We start from the raw sequence: 22,655 nt of genomic DNA on the forward strand, positions 1-22,655 counted from the left end.
CCAATTCCTGTGTTGTTCTTGGCGCGGTTTTCCCGGCCCGCCAAGGGCTTGGCTTGTAATTGGCGTTGTTGCCCAGCCTTCTCCACTGGCTGCTCATTTTAATGGCAAGAAATTGAATTTTAATTAGTAACGAGGAATCTGTTACGCATCAGTTTGTATTTAATTTAATTTCTTAATTAAAATGCGTGAGCATGTCGGCATAAAAACCAATGGCAGCCTTCTGTCCCTTCTGGCGCAGAAAAGTGTGCAAAATATTTCCATTTTAATGCTGAGCCGAGACAAGTGTTATGTTTTTTAATATCTTGACTTGCCTGATGATAAGTGCCCTGTCAAGCTGGCTAATTGTTGGCTTTCAATTGCTTCAGGCAACGGGCCTGAAAATACATTAAATATTTAGGCGAACAAGCCCAAAACTTGTTAAATTTTTAATGGAATTTAGCCTAGCACGAAGTGAAGGTGCCACCATATTTATAGAAACACCCTATTTTCACCCTATTGCTTAGCCATGCCCAAGGACCAAGTACCAAGAACGAGCTGTCTTCTGCCGACAACATTTTGGTCTTAAAGCCTTTTTGCTGCCTGCTGTTCAGCGACTTGCAGTGATTTTGTGCGCCGAGGCATCCACTTATTTTGGGAAAAGGACGAGTATGTCCTGGCATGCTCGCCAAGTCAGCTAGTCAGCGGAAAAAATGTGCCAGCCACATACATAATACACGTATCTTGGTGTCTGGGACAGCTGGGCTTCCTTTGCTGCGGTCCACATAAAATGCATAAATTATACAGCGTTTATGCTGCTGGGCTGCTCCTGCGGCAGTTGGCCTGATCCTGTTCCCAGTTCTTGGCCAAAAACGCAGGGGCAGGGACATTCGTGTGACAGGTGAATTGTGCATTCCTTCAGCACGCCAAATTGCATAGGGTATCAAAACCAGAAGCAAGAGCACACAGCTTAGAGCCAGTTCCACGCACAACATACAAATTAGGGTTAATTAACTTTGCTTTCCAGACAGTGGCGCTTCTTGAAGTGGGATCCTGTGAGTCTGGCAGTCTGTGAGTGCGGGAATCAGGGGAATTTGGGTACCTGGGTAGCTGGGATTCTGGGAACCTGGGCCGCCCAAAAGCGAAAATCAGTTTATATACGAGTATACCAGAGAGCACTTGCGGTTCGGTTTTTGCCCCGTTGCCTACAATTTCTGGCTCTGCAGTTAGTTTGCCTCCGGTGCTGTTCCAGCTGCAATGTGTTGCAGTTTTGTGACGCCAACTTTGTTTGCCAAACTTTTTATTGGCACATATCCTCGCTCGCCAGTTTGGGCTCACTCGCCTCCAATGCCGCCGTGTTCTGTGGCAACGAACTGGGCTAAAATTAAAATGTGCATTGTTTACGCTCTGGCTGATTCCGCTCCCCCGTCCCCCAGTTTTTGGTAACGGGCCACGGGTAACTGGCAACAGCATTTGCATTTTCCGCACACGGCGATCGTCGGTGTTTGCTTGTATTTTTAAAGCCGCACACTTGACGCGCTCGACGCCAGAGAAGCGCTTTCTGGAAGCGAAAGGCTGGGGAAAATTCTCACTTGTCCCAAATCAAGAATAATTTACTTTAAAATCATTATAGCCAAGCAATAGTGCGAACTGGCTTGGCAAATTGATATCACATACATGAAATGCCATCCTTTGGAATATGCTGTAAAAACGTTGTGAACTTTTTTTAGACATCTATAGATCATTTTAAAATTCTACAGACTCCAATGCCTTGCAATTAAATATTTAGCAGATGAGATATTAATTCAATTTTCCCAGCACACGTCGCATACATTAAAGCGATGATAAAAAGCGTAAAACTCTATAGAATCATATTACCGGTTAGGTGAGTGTTTTTTTCAGGGCACATAAATATTATACGTAGCTACAAATTACTATTTAAACGTTTTAAACTGATGGGATTATTGACATTTTTTCCCTGCACATTCCACCAAGTGAAGATACGCGCAAACCATTCTGCCACCAATCCGATGCTGTCGATACTTCTATATACTCCCGATGTATATATAAGTATAAATATATCTCATCGCTGAAAGTGAACAATTTGTGCTGGCATTAGTCGCGTGCCCCGATAGCGAATTATACTCTTGAGCGTCATTTAACAGAGAAGACGATAAATTAAATTACCCGGCCAGCAGCAACGACAGCCAACAAATTTGGACTTTCCTTCTGCGGCAAGGCCTCGGTGCTTAGCCGCTTTTCGTCCTTAAATCCCCCCTCCCCCCAACTACCGAATCCCCCGAACTTTGGGGCCAAAGTCATAAGTAAGATCTACACACTTGATAAGCGCTGGAACTCAACATCCGAGACGAGCGTTTCTGAAACACTAACTCACACAAATAGACACGTACACAGGGCAGCCTTTCTCTCACATACTCGTACATTCCTTTCTCGCTTCCTTTCGCTCACCCACGCACACCAGCACACCAGCACATCACACTGGGAGCAGACATGCACACACGTAACATGGACACACATCCGGCAGCATTTCCGTTTTATTTTTGGCACTGACTGCCAACGTATTCCAATTCATTTGTTTTCCCTCCGCCTTTTAACTGCCCGCCCACTGTTACTGTATCCTATTCGCAGGCACTTGGCATTTAAAGGACCTACACGGGTCTGGCCTGGCCTGGCATAAAAAATTTATAACTTCGATTATTTCCCCTTGCACTAAATACTAATAAATTAAATTGTTTTTTATTTCTCAATAAATTTTTATTATTTTGCTACTTGTATACTTCATTTCATGGGGCAGGCGCGCCCCTTTGGCATGGAAGGTGTCGATTTAATGGCCCAGACGCGTTTGATTCGACCCAGAACCGCCTTCGAGCCACCCATTTAGCCGGCTCTCTCCCTCGTTTCGCCGCTCGTTTCTGGGATTTAAGGTCAATTTTTGATTTCCGCTCTCAAATTGCTCAACGCACACGCATCCGCATCCTATTTGCACTCACACTGCTCCCCAGGCACGGGTGTGAATGTGTGTATCTGTGTCTGTATCTGGATCTGTATCTGTATCTGGATCTCAATCCGTATCGGGCTGTGAATATCTGAAAGTGGAGAATGGGAATGGGAATGCGAATGCGAGTGTGAGTGAATGAGCTGGTGGGTGGCTGTTCCGAGCGGTGAAACTTTGATTTGTTTTTCGTGCTTCATTTGATTCGAGTTGAACTGCTCGTAGTTTCGGACGAGGGCCGTTTAATGAGTTGACGCTTTGAATATGAAAAGTTGCCCCGACACCCTTTTGGCCTTAAGCTTTTGGGAATTTATTGCGCCGGTTTTAGTGTGATTGCTAATTTGTAATTTACGCAGTCAGGCCACATCCGCTGCTTTTACTACTGCCAAACATTCGCAGTCACTGCTGACGGTCAGGAATTTGATGGGGCAAGAGTTTTTGGGCCTTTCAGTCCGAATGGCCGTAAGTGATTCATTTGACGCGCCACTATTAAAGCACGATGCTCCTGGGTTTGTTGCACGTAGGTCATCAGCAAATAATAAACATAAACAGTTTATTGTCGGCGCTCTGGCCAATAAAACCCGGGAATGGACCTCATAAAATTACGCACTGGGGCTCAAGTGCAGGGCATTAAATCAGCACCCCGGGTTGCTGGCTAAGCTCTGGACACTTGTCTTGTCTGACCTGGACCTCCGACCTGCTCCACCTCCACCTCCACCTTTTCCTCCTCCTCCTTCTGCTTCGCTTTGGCATTTGTAGCTACTTTACTTGGAATGGCCGATCAATCGGTCTGGTTTCTTGGCAGCTGGCAAACTAGCAAATAAGCTCAAACACGCGCCGAAACAGCTGGCATTCGTTTTTCATTTCGATTTGCATAAGTCGGGAATGGTTTTGGCGTTAAGTTTTAAGTCCCCCATTCTCTTTTTTTTTCCTTTATAAATTTTGCAAAACGTTCGCTACAAAATTTTACGCTGTTTACACAGTGAAGTATGCATAAAAGTGACGCTTATGAACAAGTTGACAGCGTGGGGCTGTTTCGCTCCCCAGAGTTGGTTTTAAAAGTCGTAAACATGCACAACTAACAGATTTATTTATATGCGGCATAAAAATGCACGAAGCCGGCAAACAGCGCAATGCGTCAGCGGCAAAAGCGGGAAAAATCAGCAACAGCAGTAGAATCACAAAGGCTTCCATTTTCCGCAGCGAAAGCCAGTGAAACGAAGCGAAACGAAACGAAACGAAACACTCGCGTATAATAAAATTGGCTGTGAAAGTGTTTCAGGCAACAGGGATAAAAACGTAATCCGCGCCGAGTAAAAGCCAAATGACTAACAGAAATGGCGAAAAGCGAAGCGTGGTGGATGGGCGGTGCTATACGTGTGTGCCCCAAGACTCCCAGGAGGCGCTGCTCCTCCGCCTGCCCGCCTCCCTCTCCGTTTTCATGAGTTTTCCCATCGCTCTTTTCCCCGTTGTCATTGACAGTCTGTGAGTGGGCTACAAAAATCTTAAACTGACTTAAAAAGCATAAAATACCAGCCAGCCAGCGAACAACGAACAACGAACAACGAACGGCGAACAGCAGTAGACGAACGACATCTTGGCGGGCATGTCAAACGGCTTGGCGGAATTTAAAGCCCGGTCTCCGCCGGCAAACCAACCGCACCACCCTTCCATACGGCACCACCCTTGTTGGCGCTGTTAACTTAATGGTGACAAGTGTCAAAACAGGCAACTGCGAGCACTCCACCCCCACTACTTTGATTGCCTCTCGCCTTTTCGCCACATTGCTTAAATCGCCCTAAATCGCACATTTCAATCTTTTTAACGAACCTTATCGATAAGGACGGGAATAGGCCCCCGCCACGCAATATGCTAATGAGATAATTTTTGGGTCCTGAGTTCTCCATGGGGAGCAGCCGACACGAATGCAAAATCCCTGGAAAACCGAGTTCTGGTTAATGGATTTTTGCATGCCCAATAAGGGAGAACAATGGCGGCGGTGGGCGTTTCCGAAAAATAAAACAAGTAACTGAAAATCCAATCCATAGATCATCTGGATGGCATAAACTATGGAATATCATGAAAACCCGTATATGTTGTGCCTGTAAACACGCACATATGGCGGCGGTAGTTCGATGTTCTGTGTCGCGAACGGAACGCAACTAACAAATTTTACTACTGCAAATTTACGACACCAGGCAAACAATTCGCCAAATGAAATTCCTGCGGAAAAGCACATGACAAAAAAAAAAGAAAATTACAGAAAAAAGAAAAAAAATAGCAAAAATAAGAAAGCATATATGCGGATATAGGGTGGGCGGTCGCTAAGAATAGTGGGTGGGTACAGCTGTTATTGTAATTTATGCATACACACTTTTGTTCTATAAATTCCATTACGCTTTTTCCAACCATATTTATTTTATAAATTGCGGCAAAATGTGCAAAATGATTTGAAGCCGTAAAACGTCCGGCCTGAAAGGTCCATAAAAATATATCAAAAAATATACGGGTAATATAATATTTGTGTTGCATTTCGCTGAGGTCGAGAAGGGGAAAAAGAAAAGTTCGATTGCTTTTTTAACCCTAACTGGCTAGCTGGCCGGCAAATTGATTGAACAGGGAATAATGCATGTGAAACGTGAAATGGTCGCTTTATTGCATTAGCAACAGTTTGCCAGGACATTCGACGGCAGCGAGTGCTCGTCATCTTTGCCATCATCTTTAGAGTCATTAACATTGCCAGTCATCCATGGCCAGCGTGCATTACTCCTCGGTGCCTCGAGCCCCCAGCCCCCCAGCCCCCCAGCCTCCCAGCCCCTCAGCCACCCACCAGCCCGGATCCTCCGAACGTATATCCTTCGACATCTGCGGTAAGTGGCACACTACCTTCCCCTCCAAAGCCCGCGCCCGCACTCCACTTTTGTGGCCAACTAATGAGACTTTGCTGTTCGAGCGCGTGCAGACAGGAAACGGTCCTTTGTAATTGCCATATGTGGTAATGGTCGTAATTGGTTTTCCTTTTAGAGATTTAGTGACTTTTGTATTGGCCATCGTACATAGCACACTTACACACACACCGAGAAACTCTGGCTGAGTTTCATTAAATCTTGGCGAGTCTTAAATGTCGCTCGGCGACAAACAGGGAATTCGTTTTAGCCATTAGCCAGCGGGCTAACAAGTTAACAAGCGCCAAAGTCGCCAAGTCTAACACGTGACTTCGTGTCATTTTGCTGAAATTTGGCGACTGAGCTGAAGGAAAAGGTCGCTGCCAGAAGCATTTTGCAGCTCGTCTTCTGTCGATATTTATGTGACCGAAAGTGTCGTGCTTTATTTTGCCCCGACTCGGTAATTAGATGAATTATGAAAGTGGGCGGAGTCGGCGAGTTCGCCATATGGGAATGCAAGGCGGGGGGTGTGGAAGTGCGGCATTCCCGTTTCTGTGTCAAGGTTTCACAAGTACAGGCATCCCGACACACACGAACACGCACTCGCATTCCATTCTGCTGACGGAAACGGAAGCATTTGCATTCAACTTCACAGAGCGCCCAAAAGTATGCCATGCAAACGTGGCTCTGGCTTCCTTGGAACGCTTTCGCCTTCCCTCTCCCTCTCTCTCGCGCGCTCTGTCTCTTTTTTCGTCCTTTCTCTCCGGTTGTTGTGTTTAGGCTTTGTGCGGCGGGCAGGACTTAAAGGCATATCCTTGCCCTGCAATTCACAATTTAATTTTTAATTGAATTTTATTTTCTTTTATTGCCTAGAACGTAATTGTTTCTTGACAGTGTCCTCGACTGCTCAGTGCGATTAAATTAATTGCCAAACTTGGGGTAGAAAACAAAAATTAATGCATGAAATATGCTACTTCAACAAATTTGTCGGAAGCCCCCAACAAGAGAACCAAGAAATTGAATTATAAGAGCACTCCAACGAGCAATGTGTATATACAAGTATATTTTAAGAAATGCAGAAGGAATTTCGGAGACGTCTAGCAGCATTTTTGACTTTATTCCGTACAATTTGTACAGCCAACTGCTTCGAGTGCCTGTTTTTGGCTGTGTCCTTGCCATCTAGCCATCTAGCCATCGTCATCATGACGATCATTGTACTCTGTTAGGCGAAATCTAATAAAATTCAATAGAATTAATTTAATTTCAAGTCTTTGCCTGTGCGAAATTCAAGTGCAGAGGTCAGAGGCAAAGCTGCCTGCGTGCATAAGTATTTTTGTCTGCTCGACTTATACAAGAAAAAAAAAGAAAACCAAATGGGAGGCACGTAAAATACCAGCAGAGCTGAAGCAGAAGGATATCCCGAGATGAAAAACAATACAAAGCGGCGGCTCGAGAGTAATTTGCTGCGGTGCTGGTGGAAAAAGGAACCTGTAGGCGCTCGGCAATCCCATAGACCAATGTGGGCAAAGGCGGTTAACACACACACACACATGCTTAGCAATTGCCATTGTCTGGCGACTATACGGTTTGGCTTGGGGTTTTTGTGTCTGAGCCGGCAAAAAGCGTAAAAGCAAATTGAAAATTTAACCTCAGGTTAAAAGCGCTAGCGACAGTTGAGTTTAACAGCATTAAGGCCGTGCTAAGCTGTCGGTAACACACACACTGCCACACACAACAACACACACGAGCAGACACCGCCCCTGGGATTTTAGGCCGAAAACCGCCCACAATTGTCTTCGAGTCAAATGGGTTTTGCAATTGTTGTTGCTCGCTTTTTGCTTAGGCGGCAGCATCTGCTTTAATGCCAAAATCGTGTAGTTCATTACGCAGATACGCCGACTACGCAGTCAGCCACATGCAGAAAATACGCTATAAATTTCAAGAGCCATCAAGATGATTACTTCCTGCCAGCGAACATAAAAAATAAGTTGCAGCTCGCAAAATAAACAACTAACTATGGCACTAAAACTTGCTCATATCCTGAGCACATCCGTTTGCCGAGCAACGCATACGAGGACGAGGACGAGGACGAGGACATGGGCCTGCGGAACAGAATTCATCTGGTTGTGAGCCTTCCTTGAGCTGGGAATTATCACATAAATCACTGGCAGCACCAGTAGCAGCACCAGAATCAGAATCAGAAACACCAGCAAAACTCGAGGCGAGAAACAATGAGCAGCTCGGCTTGGAGGAATAGCAATAGCAAGGCCAACTTTACAAAAGAACAACATTAAAAGTTTCGCAATCGCGTAATGAGAATCTGCTTTAAAACTTGCGACAGCCAAGCTACAACACGTAAATTGCCAAGTATCTGAGAGTTGAAACTTAATTGACGCAAAAATGTACACAAACTCACGCACGTCCTCCCACGCAATTAAGCCAGGTTGGAGTTGGCCATGTTGCTGAAATAGTAGGGCAAAGTAAAATGGCTGCCCAGTTTTTCAGTAAATAATGCACGTAGTCTGCCGCTGCAGGTGCAACCACCTTTATCTGCCGGATAAACTTTTATTTACTGTGAAATTCAATTTAGTTTTTATTTCGGTTGCTCGGTTGCTCGGCTCCACCGCTTGTTGATTATTGCCAAGCTGAGAACTCCGTCTGGCAAGGAGCTGGTATAATTAAATGCAAAATATATCTTATATTTATTTCGAGGCTTATGCAAATGTGCTGCTGAGCCGCAAGATAGTAAAACTTTGCAGGCATCTCCCCAGCGCTCATTACAATATTTGCATACACTTATTTTGGATGGAAAGAGGTTTGCAAGTCAGTTGATAAACCATGCCGTTCACGCAAGTTTGTTGCTCGGAAAACTATGGCCAAGTGGAAAGTCGAGAGAGTATCAATATCAATAAAAATCACACTTTGCAACTTGAGCGATAAATTCAAACTGCCATTCCGATACTTTAATCCCAGGGACATAATGTCAGCCCTGATGACGACGTGATTTCATGCAAAGCGTGTAGCCAGGAGAGCCATGAGCCCAACAAGCGACGGCCAGAGACCCGTCATGAAACCCAAGGACTGTAAACAATTGCCCGGGTCGTCTAAACAACGCCCCGATGGGAAAAGCGAATGAGGCTGGGGTCACGGCTCGGGAAAAAAAGGGAAAACTGCAGAGGAAAGCGGGAAAATAAAAACTGCTGCGGCGCTCCGGTTGCTAGGCCGAGAAAAGCGGGGCACAAAAAATGTGGCCCAATAAAATCAAACAACAGACGTGATGCCATGATGCCAGGATGCTATAGTCGATGTCGATGCTCGATCCTATCCCGATGCAAAAGTGCGAGAGAATCAATTGTGTGTTGACATTTTTATCAGCACACTTGGAGCGGTGCGTGCATAGGCATTTCGCAAGCCCAAATATTCCCGCACTTGGATGGCGGGAGACGGGCTGCAGGAGCAGGAAGCCAAAATCAGTGCCAGCCGAGTTGGCCATGACAATGTTGACCCTTTTTTGCGCTACATCAAACGTGCCCGGCTTGGGGCTGATGGCTTCGTTAGACGAAAGGTGCGATCCGGTCGAGTTATACATGTAAACACACACGAAGAAAGTCAGGGTGTGTGCACGGCAACAAAAGACTAGGGAAAAATCAGAAAGGAGAATTCGAAGCTCAACACAGTGGGTAGAATTGTGTTATAGATTCAATCTATACTGAAGAAACAGCTATCGGCATTGCTAATCCATACTAGAATATAAGAGGAATATATACTGGCCTGGTGCGCCCCATTTCCCTCAGTGTGAGTCTGCGATTCAGCGGCAGTTGTAAGTTGTTTATGGCAGTGGCTTGTGCTGCCTTTATGCTAATGCCGTGCGCGTCCCACGTGGCGTATGCGTGTTTTCAAGTTTGCCTTTCAAGTTTGATTGGGTTCTGCGGTGGCGGAAACTGAATCTGGCAAAGATGCGGATGCCGATGCCGATGCCGAATCCGATCCCAATGCCAATACTGTTGATGATGAAACTCCTGTCAAGGCAACCGTTTAATTGTGCATCATAAGCCGCTTACTTAATTATGGCATTCGGCTGTTGGCGTAATTAAAGGCGAAGTAGTTGGATTGCCGTTTGCCGTTTGGGTCTAGCCGAATGGAATGGAATGGAATGAATAAAATTATCGTGCGAGCACAAAGCCGTTTTCCTTAACTGCTCGGAGAGCCATAATGAGATGTCTGACAGTGTGTACTCGCCTGTGCGTGTGTGTGTGTGTGTGTGTGTGTGTAAGTGGGCTTTCGTCCTGACAACCGCTGTGCATGCTGGGGTATTAGTGTCAAAGGCAACCATTGACAGGTCGAGCTCATCAAGCAGTCGAAGGAAGCTGGCTGATTGCTGGCGATGCCGCCGATTGTTGCCACCGCCTGTGGTTGCCGTAAACTTAACGGCAAACAATTATACACACACAGGCGCACACACAGGCTGCAGGCTCTCACACACACACGCACAAACGCACACACGCACACTCGCACACTCGGAGAGTGGGGAAACAGCCGCAGGTCCTTGCCATCTCCGTTTGCATGCGAACACATACGCACACACACCGCGCGTTGTTGTCCTTGTAACACTTAAAATTTAGCACCAAGGCTGTTTGTTTGCTTATCTCACTTGGCATCTGATTCCCCATCCGACCCGCTGCCGTTTAACCCGCTCATCTCATTTGCGTCCCTGTTTGCCAGCCACTCTCTGCAGCTTTAAGTATCGCTTGCCAGCTATTACGACATTGGTGCGTAATTAATTTTGCCCCATCACCCACCGTCCACCGCCCACCGCCCATCGTTTTTCATTCCCCATTTAGCCACATAATATACATGCCGCTCTCTATGCACTTGCCTTTGTCCGAGTGACATTACAAGGTTAATTTCAGCTTAATGTCACCAGGCGACTAAGTTATGTGGCCACTTAAATTCCCGGCGGCAGCACTGCCAGCTTTAACCCACTTCTCCTTCTTGCACTTGGCCCTGTCGCATTTTTCAAACATTTCTGCTTTGTCTGCTCCATGTGGCCCTAGCTCAGGCCTTTGTTGAAGAATTTAAATGGTTGGGCTGCCCGTAAAAAATGCACCATGTCCTGGCACTCGCACACATGCACTCTGCTAGTTATCGTCCTTTGTGTCAGCGTTGACGCCTGCACGGCGAGAAAAAAGCCTATACCTAATGGTTTTAAGGCTAAGGAGTAGTTAAGCCATTGCCATTTTAAAATGCTGCTCTGATTTATGGAACTTATCAGTCCATGAGGTGAGAAACGGTTTTTCTCAACTTAAGTTCATCAACATTCAGATTTTTCCGAGTGCATGCATGTGCGAAAAAGGACCCGCATTCGGAGCTTATTGAGCTTGTGTTGGCCCAGTTCAAGAGCTGGAGCTTTAAGAGCCATCTCGGCGATTTCCATATAGTTATGCAATCAGTCACACATACCGTAAACTGCAATTGATATTGGCCAGCAGCTGTCGAAGGATGTGAGCGCAATACTTCGCCACAGAGGTCACTCTACGCACACTAACGCACATTCTCACACACACACACCTGCAATGCACACATGCACATGCACACATAGATTTTGGCCCACAATGCCGCTACCCTAATCCGATTTGTTTCTCTTTGTGCGTTGTTTCCATCTTTGTTGCTGTTGCGGTGGTCGCCATTGCTGTTGCTCCTGCTTTTTCACACTTTATGCATTCTATTTTGCACAAACACACGTGCAACGGCCAACAAAAACGTAACAATGCGGCTAGTGTAGCAACAAGAGGGCGAATGAAACAAAAAGCCAGTTAGCGAGTCAACAGGAAGGACGATCAGACATCCAGGACGCACAGTCAGGAATCGCATTATATACGGCATATATACGATTTACCCGTTTCGCACACCGCGAGAACCGCGCTGATGAAAAGCCTGAAAAAGCCCGGGTAAAATCTGGAAAAAGCTGGCAAAACCTGCGAAAACCTGGAAAAACCTCCTAATTAAGTTGACTCTGCCCCGCTAGCTGCCCCCACCGCTTTTTCCACATCTTTTTTCTGCAAAACGAACCGAAAATTAGGCCACGACCCCCGAACTCAGTTCGTGCTACACCAGTTCGCCTTTGCCACCATTTTCTTGCCTTTTGCACCTGCACACACACTTGCACCCCTGCCATCGACTAGAAAGTGTAATACATTTTTTTTTTGTGTGTCTGCTGGCAGGTTGCTGAAATTTGCATACACGCATTTTTCAAGCGTTGCAGAATTTCCCGGTACGCAGCAGCAGCAGCGGCAGCAGCAGCAGCAAATCGTTAGCTACATGTCCGGTAAATTCCCACTTTTTGCCCCAGCGATTTCGAAGGCAATTTATTTTGCATTCTGGCCTAGACCTCGGCAAACAACGGGGCATCAAGAATGCGCCCGAATGCAAGTTTAAAGCTCCTTTTCCCTGGCTTTGGCACTGGCACTCTTCTTTCGCCAGCCGATCTCTTTCTGTGCAGCACACGGCGCGCGGAAACTTTCTCCGCTGCACGTGCTACATGTCACATATTCCATCGCACGGTGAGTGCAGTGAATTAAACGGGGGGACTCCATGTGGACTGCTTGCGCAGAAGTTAAACATGCCACGGCAGTGCGAATTGTGCGAATTTCATTTGACGCCACGAGGAAAATTACAAAAATTTCATTTGACACGCAGAAATATTTAATATGCACAAGCAGGGAGAGGAGAGCAGAGCGGCAGTGTCCTTGTCTGAAAGTCATGATATATTCAAATTCATTTCGTTGCGCATTAAACGGCTAACAAATAGCATGAATTTGCAGCATTTTTTCGGCGACATCCCACTGTTCGCACTTCCGGCGTGCCGGTGTGCTGGAGTGGCAGAGTCCTGGTCCCTGCATAAATTATCGGCCAGAGTCGAGCTGATTTTTATCATTTTGTTTACCGAATTCAATTTCGTTTTTATCGCATGCAATTTACATGCTGCCTGCTGTCCATTTTGACGTCATGATTGATGTCCTATGCCGGCGACAGTCAATTATCGTCAATCACTGGGCTACGAAGCAGCCAGAGGAGCCCAGAGGAGCCCAGAGGAGCCCGGAGGTGCCACACGTACACAGAAAGCGTAGAAAAGTCTGAAGAGCTGGGAGGAAGGAGCATTTCACTTCCTGCATTACTCATACGCACCGTTGGCAGACAGGAATTCGGTAATAACTTTGATTACTCAATCTGCCCGCCGGGCGAACCACTTTAATACTTGAAGGTGGCACCCCTTGGCTGGGTTATCGTGAAATTGAAATCATTGCCGTCATTTGGAAACCATTACGTATGATATATGCGCTAATCTGATATGCAGGCACACACATACACAGCATGGGTGAATAAAAATGTCACCGAGAGCGGCAACAACAATCAAAAAATACAATTTATACACAAGGACCGCGCCGCACAAAGGATCCCACGAAATGGCGCCGCTGGCGAAAGGCAAACTGAACTCGTCGTCCTTGCTCCAAAGGATAAGAGCGAATGTGTGTGTGCGTGTGTGTGTGTGTTTGTCGCGCTGTGTTGCATGCAACATTTTCGCTAAGTAGCTGGCGGATGGCGGATGGCGGAGGTGGCTGCTTTGCGGCGCGTGATCCTGCGAAAAGGTTGCCCGGGCAATTGAGTGTGAAAATTTTGTAGGCATAAGCGGAGCGCCAGGAGGTTGACTAATGCACGAGCAGGCACTCAACTGGCGTGTCGAAGTCCCTGCCCCGCTGGCTCCTTGCCGGCTGTCCTTTTGGCATCCCGAAAGTTGCTCTGACAGCGCTTATGAGGCAGGTCAAGGGACAGGAGCAGCAGGAGCAGCCAGGTGACGAAGCCGTCGACAAGTCAATAAATATGCTTTCAGATATTCATGGGCGACATGTGCTCGAAACCGAAACCGAAGCTGAATCAAATTCGTAACCAGAACCGAAAAGAGAGGAAGTTCCGGGCCGCAATCACGTGGCGACTCGCATGTTGTTACGTCAAATGCAGAGGGTCCTGCCAGACGTCACAGAGCATTGACATTGATTTGTTTTTTGCCAACCTGTTTTTGCGCCTGTGCTGCGTCTCACTTATTTTCGGGCATTGTAATACGCTTTTGATTTGCCCAGAAATTCCATTTTTCACAATTTAATGCGCATTTCGCTACGTGTTGTCGTCACTGGGGCCATCTGGAACGTGCCCGGAGCCAGGAAAGGATCTAGACCCCTGGCAGCCAACGCCCATCCCTCCGCAGGACATCTATCATAGCCCGAGCATTTGTCACGTGAGGGACAACGTGATTTCATTTTCCTGTCGCCATAAAGGTGACACATTGCATTCGTCCTGCTCCATTTGTTGCGTATTAGTCTAAGTACGAGTGTCTGTATTTGTGTATCTTGTGTCTGTGTATCTGTGTATCTCTGTATCGTGTATCTCTCTTCGCTTGCCCTTTAAATGATACGCTTGTATCTCGACTTAATAAATACTGAATGCCCAAAGAGCACACAAGGAAAAAGGGAAGCGCACCAGCAATTTATTCAGCGGTCGAGAAGCGTTCCATTGATTTTCGTGGGCCCAGGCGCAGGATAACATGTTGTTAAACCACAGGAACGCGAGCAAACAAATTACCCACAGCAGTTGGCCAAAAATTGTTCAACATAACTTCAGATTTTATGGCCCACATGTGTGCGAAAATGGAATGGTGGTGGTGCATAGAAGGTGGTGGGGCATGTGGGTATTTCATTGTGGGTTTCAGCGGTGGAGTTTACTATCAGTTTGCCGCTTGGCCAGTGTGGCTGCGAAATTAGTGCTCCACTGCCTCACTGTTCTGGTCTTTTCTTTTCCGCTCTATTCTATTCTACTAACCTGGCCAACAAGCATTTGGGCCCCCCTTTTATCGCCTGCAGTTCAACTTCGCCGTCTTTTGCGGCTTGGCCAAGTTTCATGTCAAAAGTGCACTCCATGAATATTTCACTTGCAATCACATTGTTTTCCCGCTAACTTTTTAGATTGTTTTAACATGTGGCGGATGTGGGCGTGGCCCATCGGCCGGCGGAGTGGCACGTAACGTTGCAACAACAGTATCAAACTTCGGTTTTCACTCAATTTTGGCAATGCTTTTCGGGCTTGTGGTCTCCACCTCACAAACGACCCCCAAGAGCTGTTCGAAAATTGTGTGTTAAAGCAGGAGAAGAAAATGCGATTAGGGCGAAGAAAATGTATAATTAAAATATGTATTGGAAGATTGGGAAAAACCATTATATCATTTAGTTCACTCGCAATATAATGCTATTAGAGATTATTAACAAAGCATAGGTTATCTAGGAAAGTGCCTGTCTAAGAACTTTTACTTTGGCTTACAGCTTACTCCTGTTATTTCTCGCAGTGCATCAATTCCAGTGGCACTCCGTGTGTTTGCTGAGGTAATCCTTGATTCCCTTGTGCTAAATTTGCCAGTTCAGTGCAGTGCAGCTCGGCTCGGTTGTACTCGGTTGGGCTTCCTATCGCCTCGCCCGTCAGATTGCATTGGCTACCCTTTGTGCTGGGAATGGAGCTCTAATGGTGCCGGGATGGAGCTGTGATGGGTGGACTTTGTCTGGCCGAAATGTGCAAGATTTATGCGGACGTCTGGCCAGCTAGCTGGCTGGTTGGAATAAAGGCCACTCCGCATAAGTAGCCGCTCAAAAGATATTGCATGTTTGCCTTTGCCAACTGCCATGAAATGCACCTGTTAGGATCTGCTCTTTTAGCGCTCTATCGCTGGGATTTACAATGTTGGCTTAAAGTTTTTCACGCCCCACGCAGCGTTTAATGAATTTCCAGTTTTTACTTTCTGGCCATGCTACTTTTGTCCCCTTTCACCCAGTTTGCTCGAGTGCCTCGCCAGGCTGGCGCCCCGTTTCATTTGTCGCACTTGCATCTCCGGCCCAGAAGAGCAGAACACCAGAAGAGCAGAACACCAGGACAGCAGAGCAGGTGCGTCCCCGAGCCTCGAAATTACAACGGTTGCAGCAGATGTTGCAGGAACTGCGAACAGCAGGAACAGCCAGCCATTTTCTATATTTTATGCACTTTGCGTGCTACCGAAAATGTAACATTTTCGTGCTTTTTTTGATGAAGGTCAGCGGGTGAAATGGGTGCTTCCGGCGGGGGCGTGGCCTGTTGAAGTATAAAAACTAGTTTGATAATTTTCAGCTCAAATTGAATATTTGCAACTGTATGTGAGGAAACTTTTCTTATTCTCTGCGAATAACTTTAATGGAAAAACTTTGAATATCAAACCGCAAAAACACAAAAATCCTGGCCAGGAGGAGGGGTGGTGCTAGGTCGCCCCAGGGCGACCTAGAACGGCCACTAAAATTGGAAAATTGAAATTGAATTGTAGACTCAGACATGGCAAACAGGCGAGCAGGCGAACAGGCGACCAAGCTGACCAGACACAAATAGAGGACTCCCAATTCAAAGCGAACTTCGACTATGGTTCAATGAGTGCACATTCACCTCTGGGGAGCGGAGGATAAAATTGAAATCAAATAAATATGCTGGAAATATTCCTGCGGCACGTGTGAGTGTGCAAATGACTGAGGCTCGAAATATTCTTTCATCTACTTGTATTTTCTTTTTCATCCGAACTACCCTCTGGATTTACTGGGGACGCGGATCAGTGCCCAAGTGGCACAAAGTCATTTGGTTTATTAGCACTCGAATGCCAAATCCCAAGACAACAAGCAGGGCAGGAAACCCTTGCTTCGAGTTCCACGCAGCAGGAGGAGCCACTTGCCTCCTCCGACATTATTTCGTTATTATCCGCATCAAGGACTCGATTGACAGGAGCACAGGCACGTGCTGCCAACGCCTTTATCCGGCTTGCGAAAATATTGTCACAAGCAACGAGACAACTGACTAGTCCGGCTACAAAAGAAATTATATTTACCAGGCCAGAACGGCACAAGGAAAAAAATCGAGAAAACAACACACAAATAGGCAGGTCAAAAAAAAACAAAAAAAAGCAGCAACAAGAAATCCGAGTGGGGCAGAAAAAGCAGCAGAGGAATCAAATAAAATGCCAGCAACATGGCATCGAGGGTCCTGCCAAGTCCTGTCGCCTGACAGGCTCCACTTTTTCGCAAGTGCGTGCTGCTGACTTTTGGCTTTGCTTACCTACTTTTTGCCAAAGTCAAAGTCAGAGTCCTGCCCAGAGTCCTGGCCTGGCCGAATGATTCCGCAGCAGATAAATACAACATTTGACACTTCATTATTGTGCCCGCAGCGTAATCGAATCAATTCAATTCCAGGACCTTGGCTGGCCACGTCAGGTCTTGTCATGGTGTCAAAAGTGCTTGGCTTGGTCTACGCTCTTCGCTCTTCGGTCCTTCGCATCCGCATCCACATCCGCATTCGCAGGACCCGCCGCAGGACCTCCATCCCCGCATTCATTGTTCATCGCTCAGAGCCCTAAGGCTCAAGGCAGCTTGCCCTGTTGACACATTCGCTTAAACGTATTAAATTGTTTGCCATCGCCTTTTGCCATCGTCGTTTTCCTCGTCGGCGACGCTTTGTAGCTGACGCACAGTTTTCCTTGTTGCTTTTTTCCCGCCACTTTTCACTCCCGATTTTCCCGACACTCGACCAATCCTTGATGGCACTCCGCTTTTGCGTGCGACTCGGAAGTGCGGCCAGCATGGTCGTATCTGTATCCGCATTCTGTCCCGTCACACTAAAAGTAATCGATTACCTTGTAACCGGATATGAGCGTATCCGCTTTTTGGGGCCATTTCCTCCACTCCCCACTGTTCCACTGTGATCCGAAAAGTTGTAAGTATAATTTATATGCGCATGTGTATGTGCGGCATTTAATTGAGTTTAATTGGGGCTGGCCGCAATGCCTGGCTATTTATGCAATAATCATTGTTTAATTACAAAACCAAATAAATACCCTAATGCCCAGGCATGCAGCAGGTCCTTTGATGCGGTCACCGTGGGCCTGAATAAATTATGCAAGACACGAATTACCTAATACGCAAATGCACCATGCAACTGCATCTGCAACTGCATCTGTATCTGTATCTGTGCGTGCCGGTGGGTGTTGGCAATTGAATTAATTCGGGGCTCACTTGAGGCTTAGGCACAGAAAGCGGGCTTTAATATTTAAGTGCATTTTAACACTTTACACTCGCACAGACATGCTGCAGATACAAAAACTTAACCACCACGCGCACACAGCCAAAGCCCCAAGATTGACATATAAAATTGATTAGCAAATCAACAGCAAGTGCATTAAATTATTCGCCCATCCTTGGAAACGTCTGGTGTGTGTAAATTTGACAAGTTTCATTGGATGGGCATAATAAAATGCACTTTATGAACTTTCCGACATCTGACAAATATTCTTAAATGCACTAAACCAATTAGCCACACATCTGACCATCCACAAGATGTTGTGTTGATCTAGATGACATCGTCCAAGGACCGAGCATGTGTGCACACACACACACACACACGTGTCGGGCCGGCCGAGTAATAATATTTTGAGTAATTTACTTATATTGCGTACGAAAATACCAAAAGGCATTTCATATTAAAATTGTGTCTCCTCTCCTCGCCGCTCCCATTTCCAGTGTCCGCCCAGAGCATGATGACCAAGAACGAGCCCATGTTCATATCACGTTCGGAGACATTCAAATTCATCACCGGCGAGACAATAGTGCTGCCCTGCGAAGTGGCCAACACGGGTGAGTACAAATATACCCATTTCCAGGCATTTTCCGAGCATTTTCCGAGCATTTCCCATCAGGCATACCAACACGAGCCGATTCAGCCACGCAGTTTGCATTTAAATGCTGCGGTCGAAGGCTCTGCCATACAAATAATTAAGCCGACATTATGCGATGGCCACAACTATGCATTAATCCCCCCCAACAGGACTAAATTTCATCCTGCTGCTGCGGCAATCCGACCGCAGAAAAACAGGAGCAGCGGTCGAAACGGACGGCCAGATGTCCATCCAAGACATGTGTAGTGGTTACGGCGTTCCAGCCATCCATCCATTCGTCCTTCCTTCCTCCTTCCTTCACTCCTGGCACTCCTTGCGCTTCACTCAAGTCTTGGCATTTGAGCCGTGGTCGGTCCATGTACGTTTTTCAATTTAAATGCGGTCGTGTGTGCGAGATTATTTGTACATAACAGGGATTTAGCATAAGCAACAGCATGCGAGGAGCAGGCGATTCGAATGAAAAAGCTGTGGGTGAACTGAAATAAAGCTGAGCAAGATGGTCGAAACTTGTGCCACTCGTCGGGACAAAACGCAACATAAAAACTCGGACCCAAGCACTCGGAATACATTTTATTCGTACACTAAGAAAATATCTAAAAGCAATCAAGTCCATTGCAGTCTTGCTTATTGCTTATCAGTATCAGCTTAAAGTAGAGGCTTTAATATTTCAAAGCATTATTTAAAATGTGATTTCTTGTTGCAATTTCGAAATGTTAAGTGCATGAGGAGAGGTGCGCCATTTGCCAAGTGTACAGGACGTGTAGGATGTAGATGCACTGGGCTTGAGACGTCTGCGGTGGGTGGTATCCGTTTATAAGAAAACGAATACGGAACAAAGAATTTCATTTGCGTTTCTCTTGCACTTGATTGCCTCCGACAAGAACGAACTCTGCAACTTCGACCAGGACGCTAGCTGGCAAGGACATGCCAGGATGAGGACGAAGATGGAGCAACGCAGGCGATGCGATACACAGACAATTTCTGCAACAAAATTATAGCTGCGGGCATTTGGGTACTAATAATAAAAAAGCATGGCTGAGAATAGAAAATACCAGAATAAAGCACAAGAAAGTAAATATATAAACGGAAAGGACACGCGGGGTTAGAGGGGAAATATAAATTGCCTGGGCGTTTGGTTTACTCTGCAGTTTTCCCCCCGGTTTTGTCCCCTTGGCTAATGCGGCATTATGCTAATAAAGTGCCCATACGACAATTTCATTACAGCAATTTCATTGCTCAGCTCGCGGCTTACTTGCGCCCTTAAACGGAATAATTAAAAGCGCAGTCGCCGCGCGATTTCGTGCTTTTAATATAGCATACTTTATGGGGCCGAGTTCTCTGAAATATGATTGCCGGATACTCGGGCGATTTAGCCTGATTGCGGGTGCAGGTGAACCGGAACACATCCCTTTTTACGGCCGCGAACGTAAAGTGTAAAAAAATAATTGATAGAATTTTTAAAACCGCACTAAACCGCCGATACTCTCACTCACCAGCACTTTGTACAATTTATGCGCATTTTCATTTCATTTTATGCGATGCGATGCGAAGTCGTAAAATTCGAGAGAACGAAAATCACATTCACACACACACACACAGAGGCACTCAAACAGAGACAAAGGGCGCGTGTGAGCATATCCATATAATATGAAAATGCCTTTAAACACTTATTACGGATCCTTGCACCCCGAAGGAGTAATCCTTCAGCTCGAGTGGGCCATTCGCCCTACGCCGTTCCCTTTCCCTTTTCTTTTTCCCATTCCCAGGGAATGGAGGATAGTCGTGTCTGAGTGCGAGTAAACAGTGAAACATTTCATCATTATCATTTCATTTGAATTTTTATTTGTTCTCCAATGTCTGGCACGCAAAGTCTGTTTATTTCATTGTCTGCTTGCTGGCTTGCTTGTTTCCTTTGCTGTGTTTGCTTTTGCTATTGCTGTGCTTCTGCTTTTGCCACACCACTCATGGAAAAAGAGTGGAAATACTTGTACTTGTGCCAGCTCGACAATATCAATTTCGGAAAATCCAAAGACTCTTTGATCACTAGAGGCAAACAATTCATGCAGACAGTTCACACTGTCAAAGCGTAATTATAGACGGAAAGCTTAGGCCTGTGTGCAGTACGAGTATCTCTTTCGGTCACCCAAATATCCTGGCCAGCAGGATGTTTTATTATCCAGCCAAAGAAAGCAAACAAATACAGGTGGCTGGCTGTTCTTTTGCGGCAGCTTGTTTGGCCAAATTTGCATGTTAATCCCGTGCCTTTTGAGACAAGTAAATATTATTATATAATTTATTCTTGTAAACTAGCAAAATTGCCAAAAAACTTTCCAAACATGCAATGCACAATCTGCCAGAGATGGTAAATCCGATTTAATTCTCAAATGTCAAACGCGGCATCAAGAAGCCATAGCTCTACTGTTTGCCATTTTTGGGCTTTACCAAATCGGCTAATTAATTGCTCTGGCCATTTTATCCGCTGCTCAGTTGAGTTTGTCGCCATGCAAAGCCAGTGTCGTGTGAATTTTTCATTGCGGTTTCGCTTAAAAACAGCAACAAGGACTAAGCAAACATAGGGCAAAAACATTTAACAACTGGCCACATGGCTAACTGGCGAATGCCAACTGGTAACTGGTAACTGGTAACTGGCAACTGGCTGTAACGGACTGTGACTGTAAACTCGAATGCAATAAAATTCAAAACACAAAAACCCCGTCATTGCGGCCATACAAACGCTCATTACGCTTTGATGGAGCGTCGGCGCTCGAAACTATTACCCCAGCAAAACGGAAATGGAATCGTACCGCAAAAGTTGAAGTTGTGCAAACAGCAGAACGGACCACTCGACTTGGCATGTTGTATGTTGTACAGTGTACGGTGTGTACATATGTATATATGGCTGTGCAGGCAACAAAGTTTCAATATTAATGCCATTTACAGTTCTAATTTCGCTTTTTCCGTGCACACGCACACGGACACCACACTTAACACACTCACACTCACACTCACACACTGGCACACACTTGGGGCAAACATACTGGCACAAAGTTTCGCAAGAAGTTGCAGATAAGTCTGCCCCATTCGCTCTAGTTTGCCTGCGGCGGCTAAGCCGCAACATCGTTTATCTTCGGGGGTCATCATCTTATAATATTGGCCTTTCCGACATGCAATAAATTGCGCTCAGACAAACAACATGTCCGTTGGTCGGCCTTTGGTCCGTTCAGTCCCTGCTTTTCCCGCTTTTACCGCTTTTCCCGCTGCTCTTCCACACACACACTGTGAGAAAATCGAGCTCAAGGCGGACGATGGCTGGCATATTGCGCATACGCACAGTATGCCCAGAGCAAACAGACAAAAGGCGCTGCTGCAACAATGCGAGCATTGGCCATATTTGAATTGGTCGTGTATGTTTGGATGTGCTGTGCCAGTGTTTATGTGCTTATAGCTCTATAGCTCTATAGCTGTGCCTACGGATGTGTGTAGTATCTCTGTCACTGGGTGAAGTGTGGAAAACTAAAAGTTGGCTTTCGGCTGTAAACAATGAACCAGCCGCTCTGCAGCAGGACGTGTGTGGTCGGCCATTTGTCCAGGAGGAGCAGGCCATGTTTATGTGAGCCCAGTGGGGATGAGCAGGACATACAAAAACCGAAATGCTTTTACCGAGTTTCCGCCCCACGCCATCCAACTCGTTCATCCTCATCCGCTTGCTCTAGCTTCGGCTCCTGCTACTGTTCCTTTGCTGCTGCCTGCTGCCTGATCCTGAATCCTGAGTCCTGTGTCCTGAATCCAGGACCTGCCGCTCGCTTAACGGCGCAATTGCTTGCATGTATTGTTGCCGTAATGCCGCCCACAACTGCCCCCTTCCATTTCTGTGTGCCTTTCTATTTAGTTTAGAACACTTAAACCGGAAATTGAGGCGTTTCGTGTTTTGCTTGTTTTCGTTAGATTGTTGTTATTTTGGTTAACAATTTATTTAGTTGCAGCCAGGCAGCAGTGCACAGCG

General features: G+C 46.3%; 1 protein-coding gene across 1 annotated transcript in view; it reads left to right on the forward strand.

Moving 5' to 3' along the window:
• Positions 1–22,655, forward strand: part of LOC6554381 (limbic system-associated membrane protein) — a 136,497-nt gene that overhangs the window by 80,720 nt on the left and 33,122 nt on the right. The window contains exon 4 of the mRNA XM_026983725.1: positions 18,498–18,611. Coding sequence (XP_026839526.1) covers positions 18,498–18,611 — 114 coding nt within the window. The remainder of the gene's footprint in view (positions 1–18,497; positions 18,612–22,655) is intronic.

Source organism: Drosophila erecta, unplaced genomic scaffold, assembly GCF_003286155.1.
Source record: "Drosophila erecta strain 14021-0224.00,06,07 unplaced genomic scaffold, DereRS2 tig00000000-arrow-pilon, whole genome shotgun sequence".
NCBI lineage: Eukaryota > Metazoa > Arthropoda > Insecta > Diptera > Drosophilidae > Drosophila > Drosophila erecta.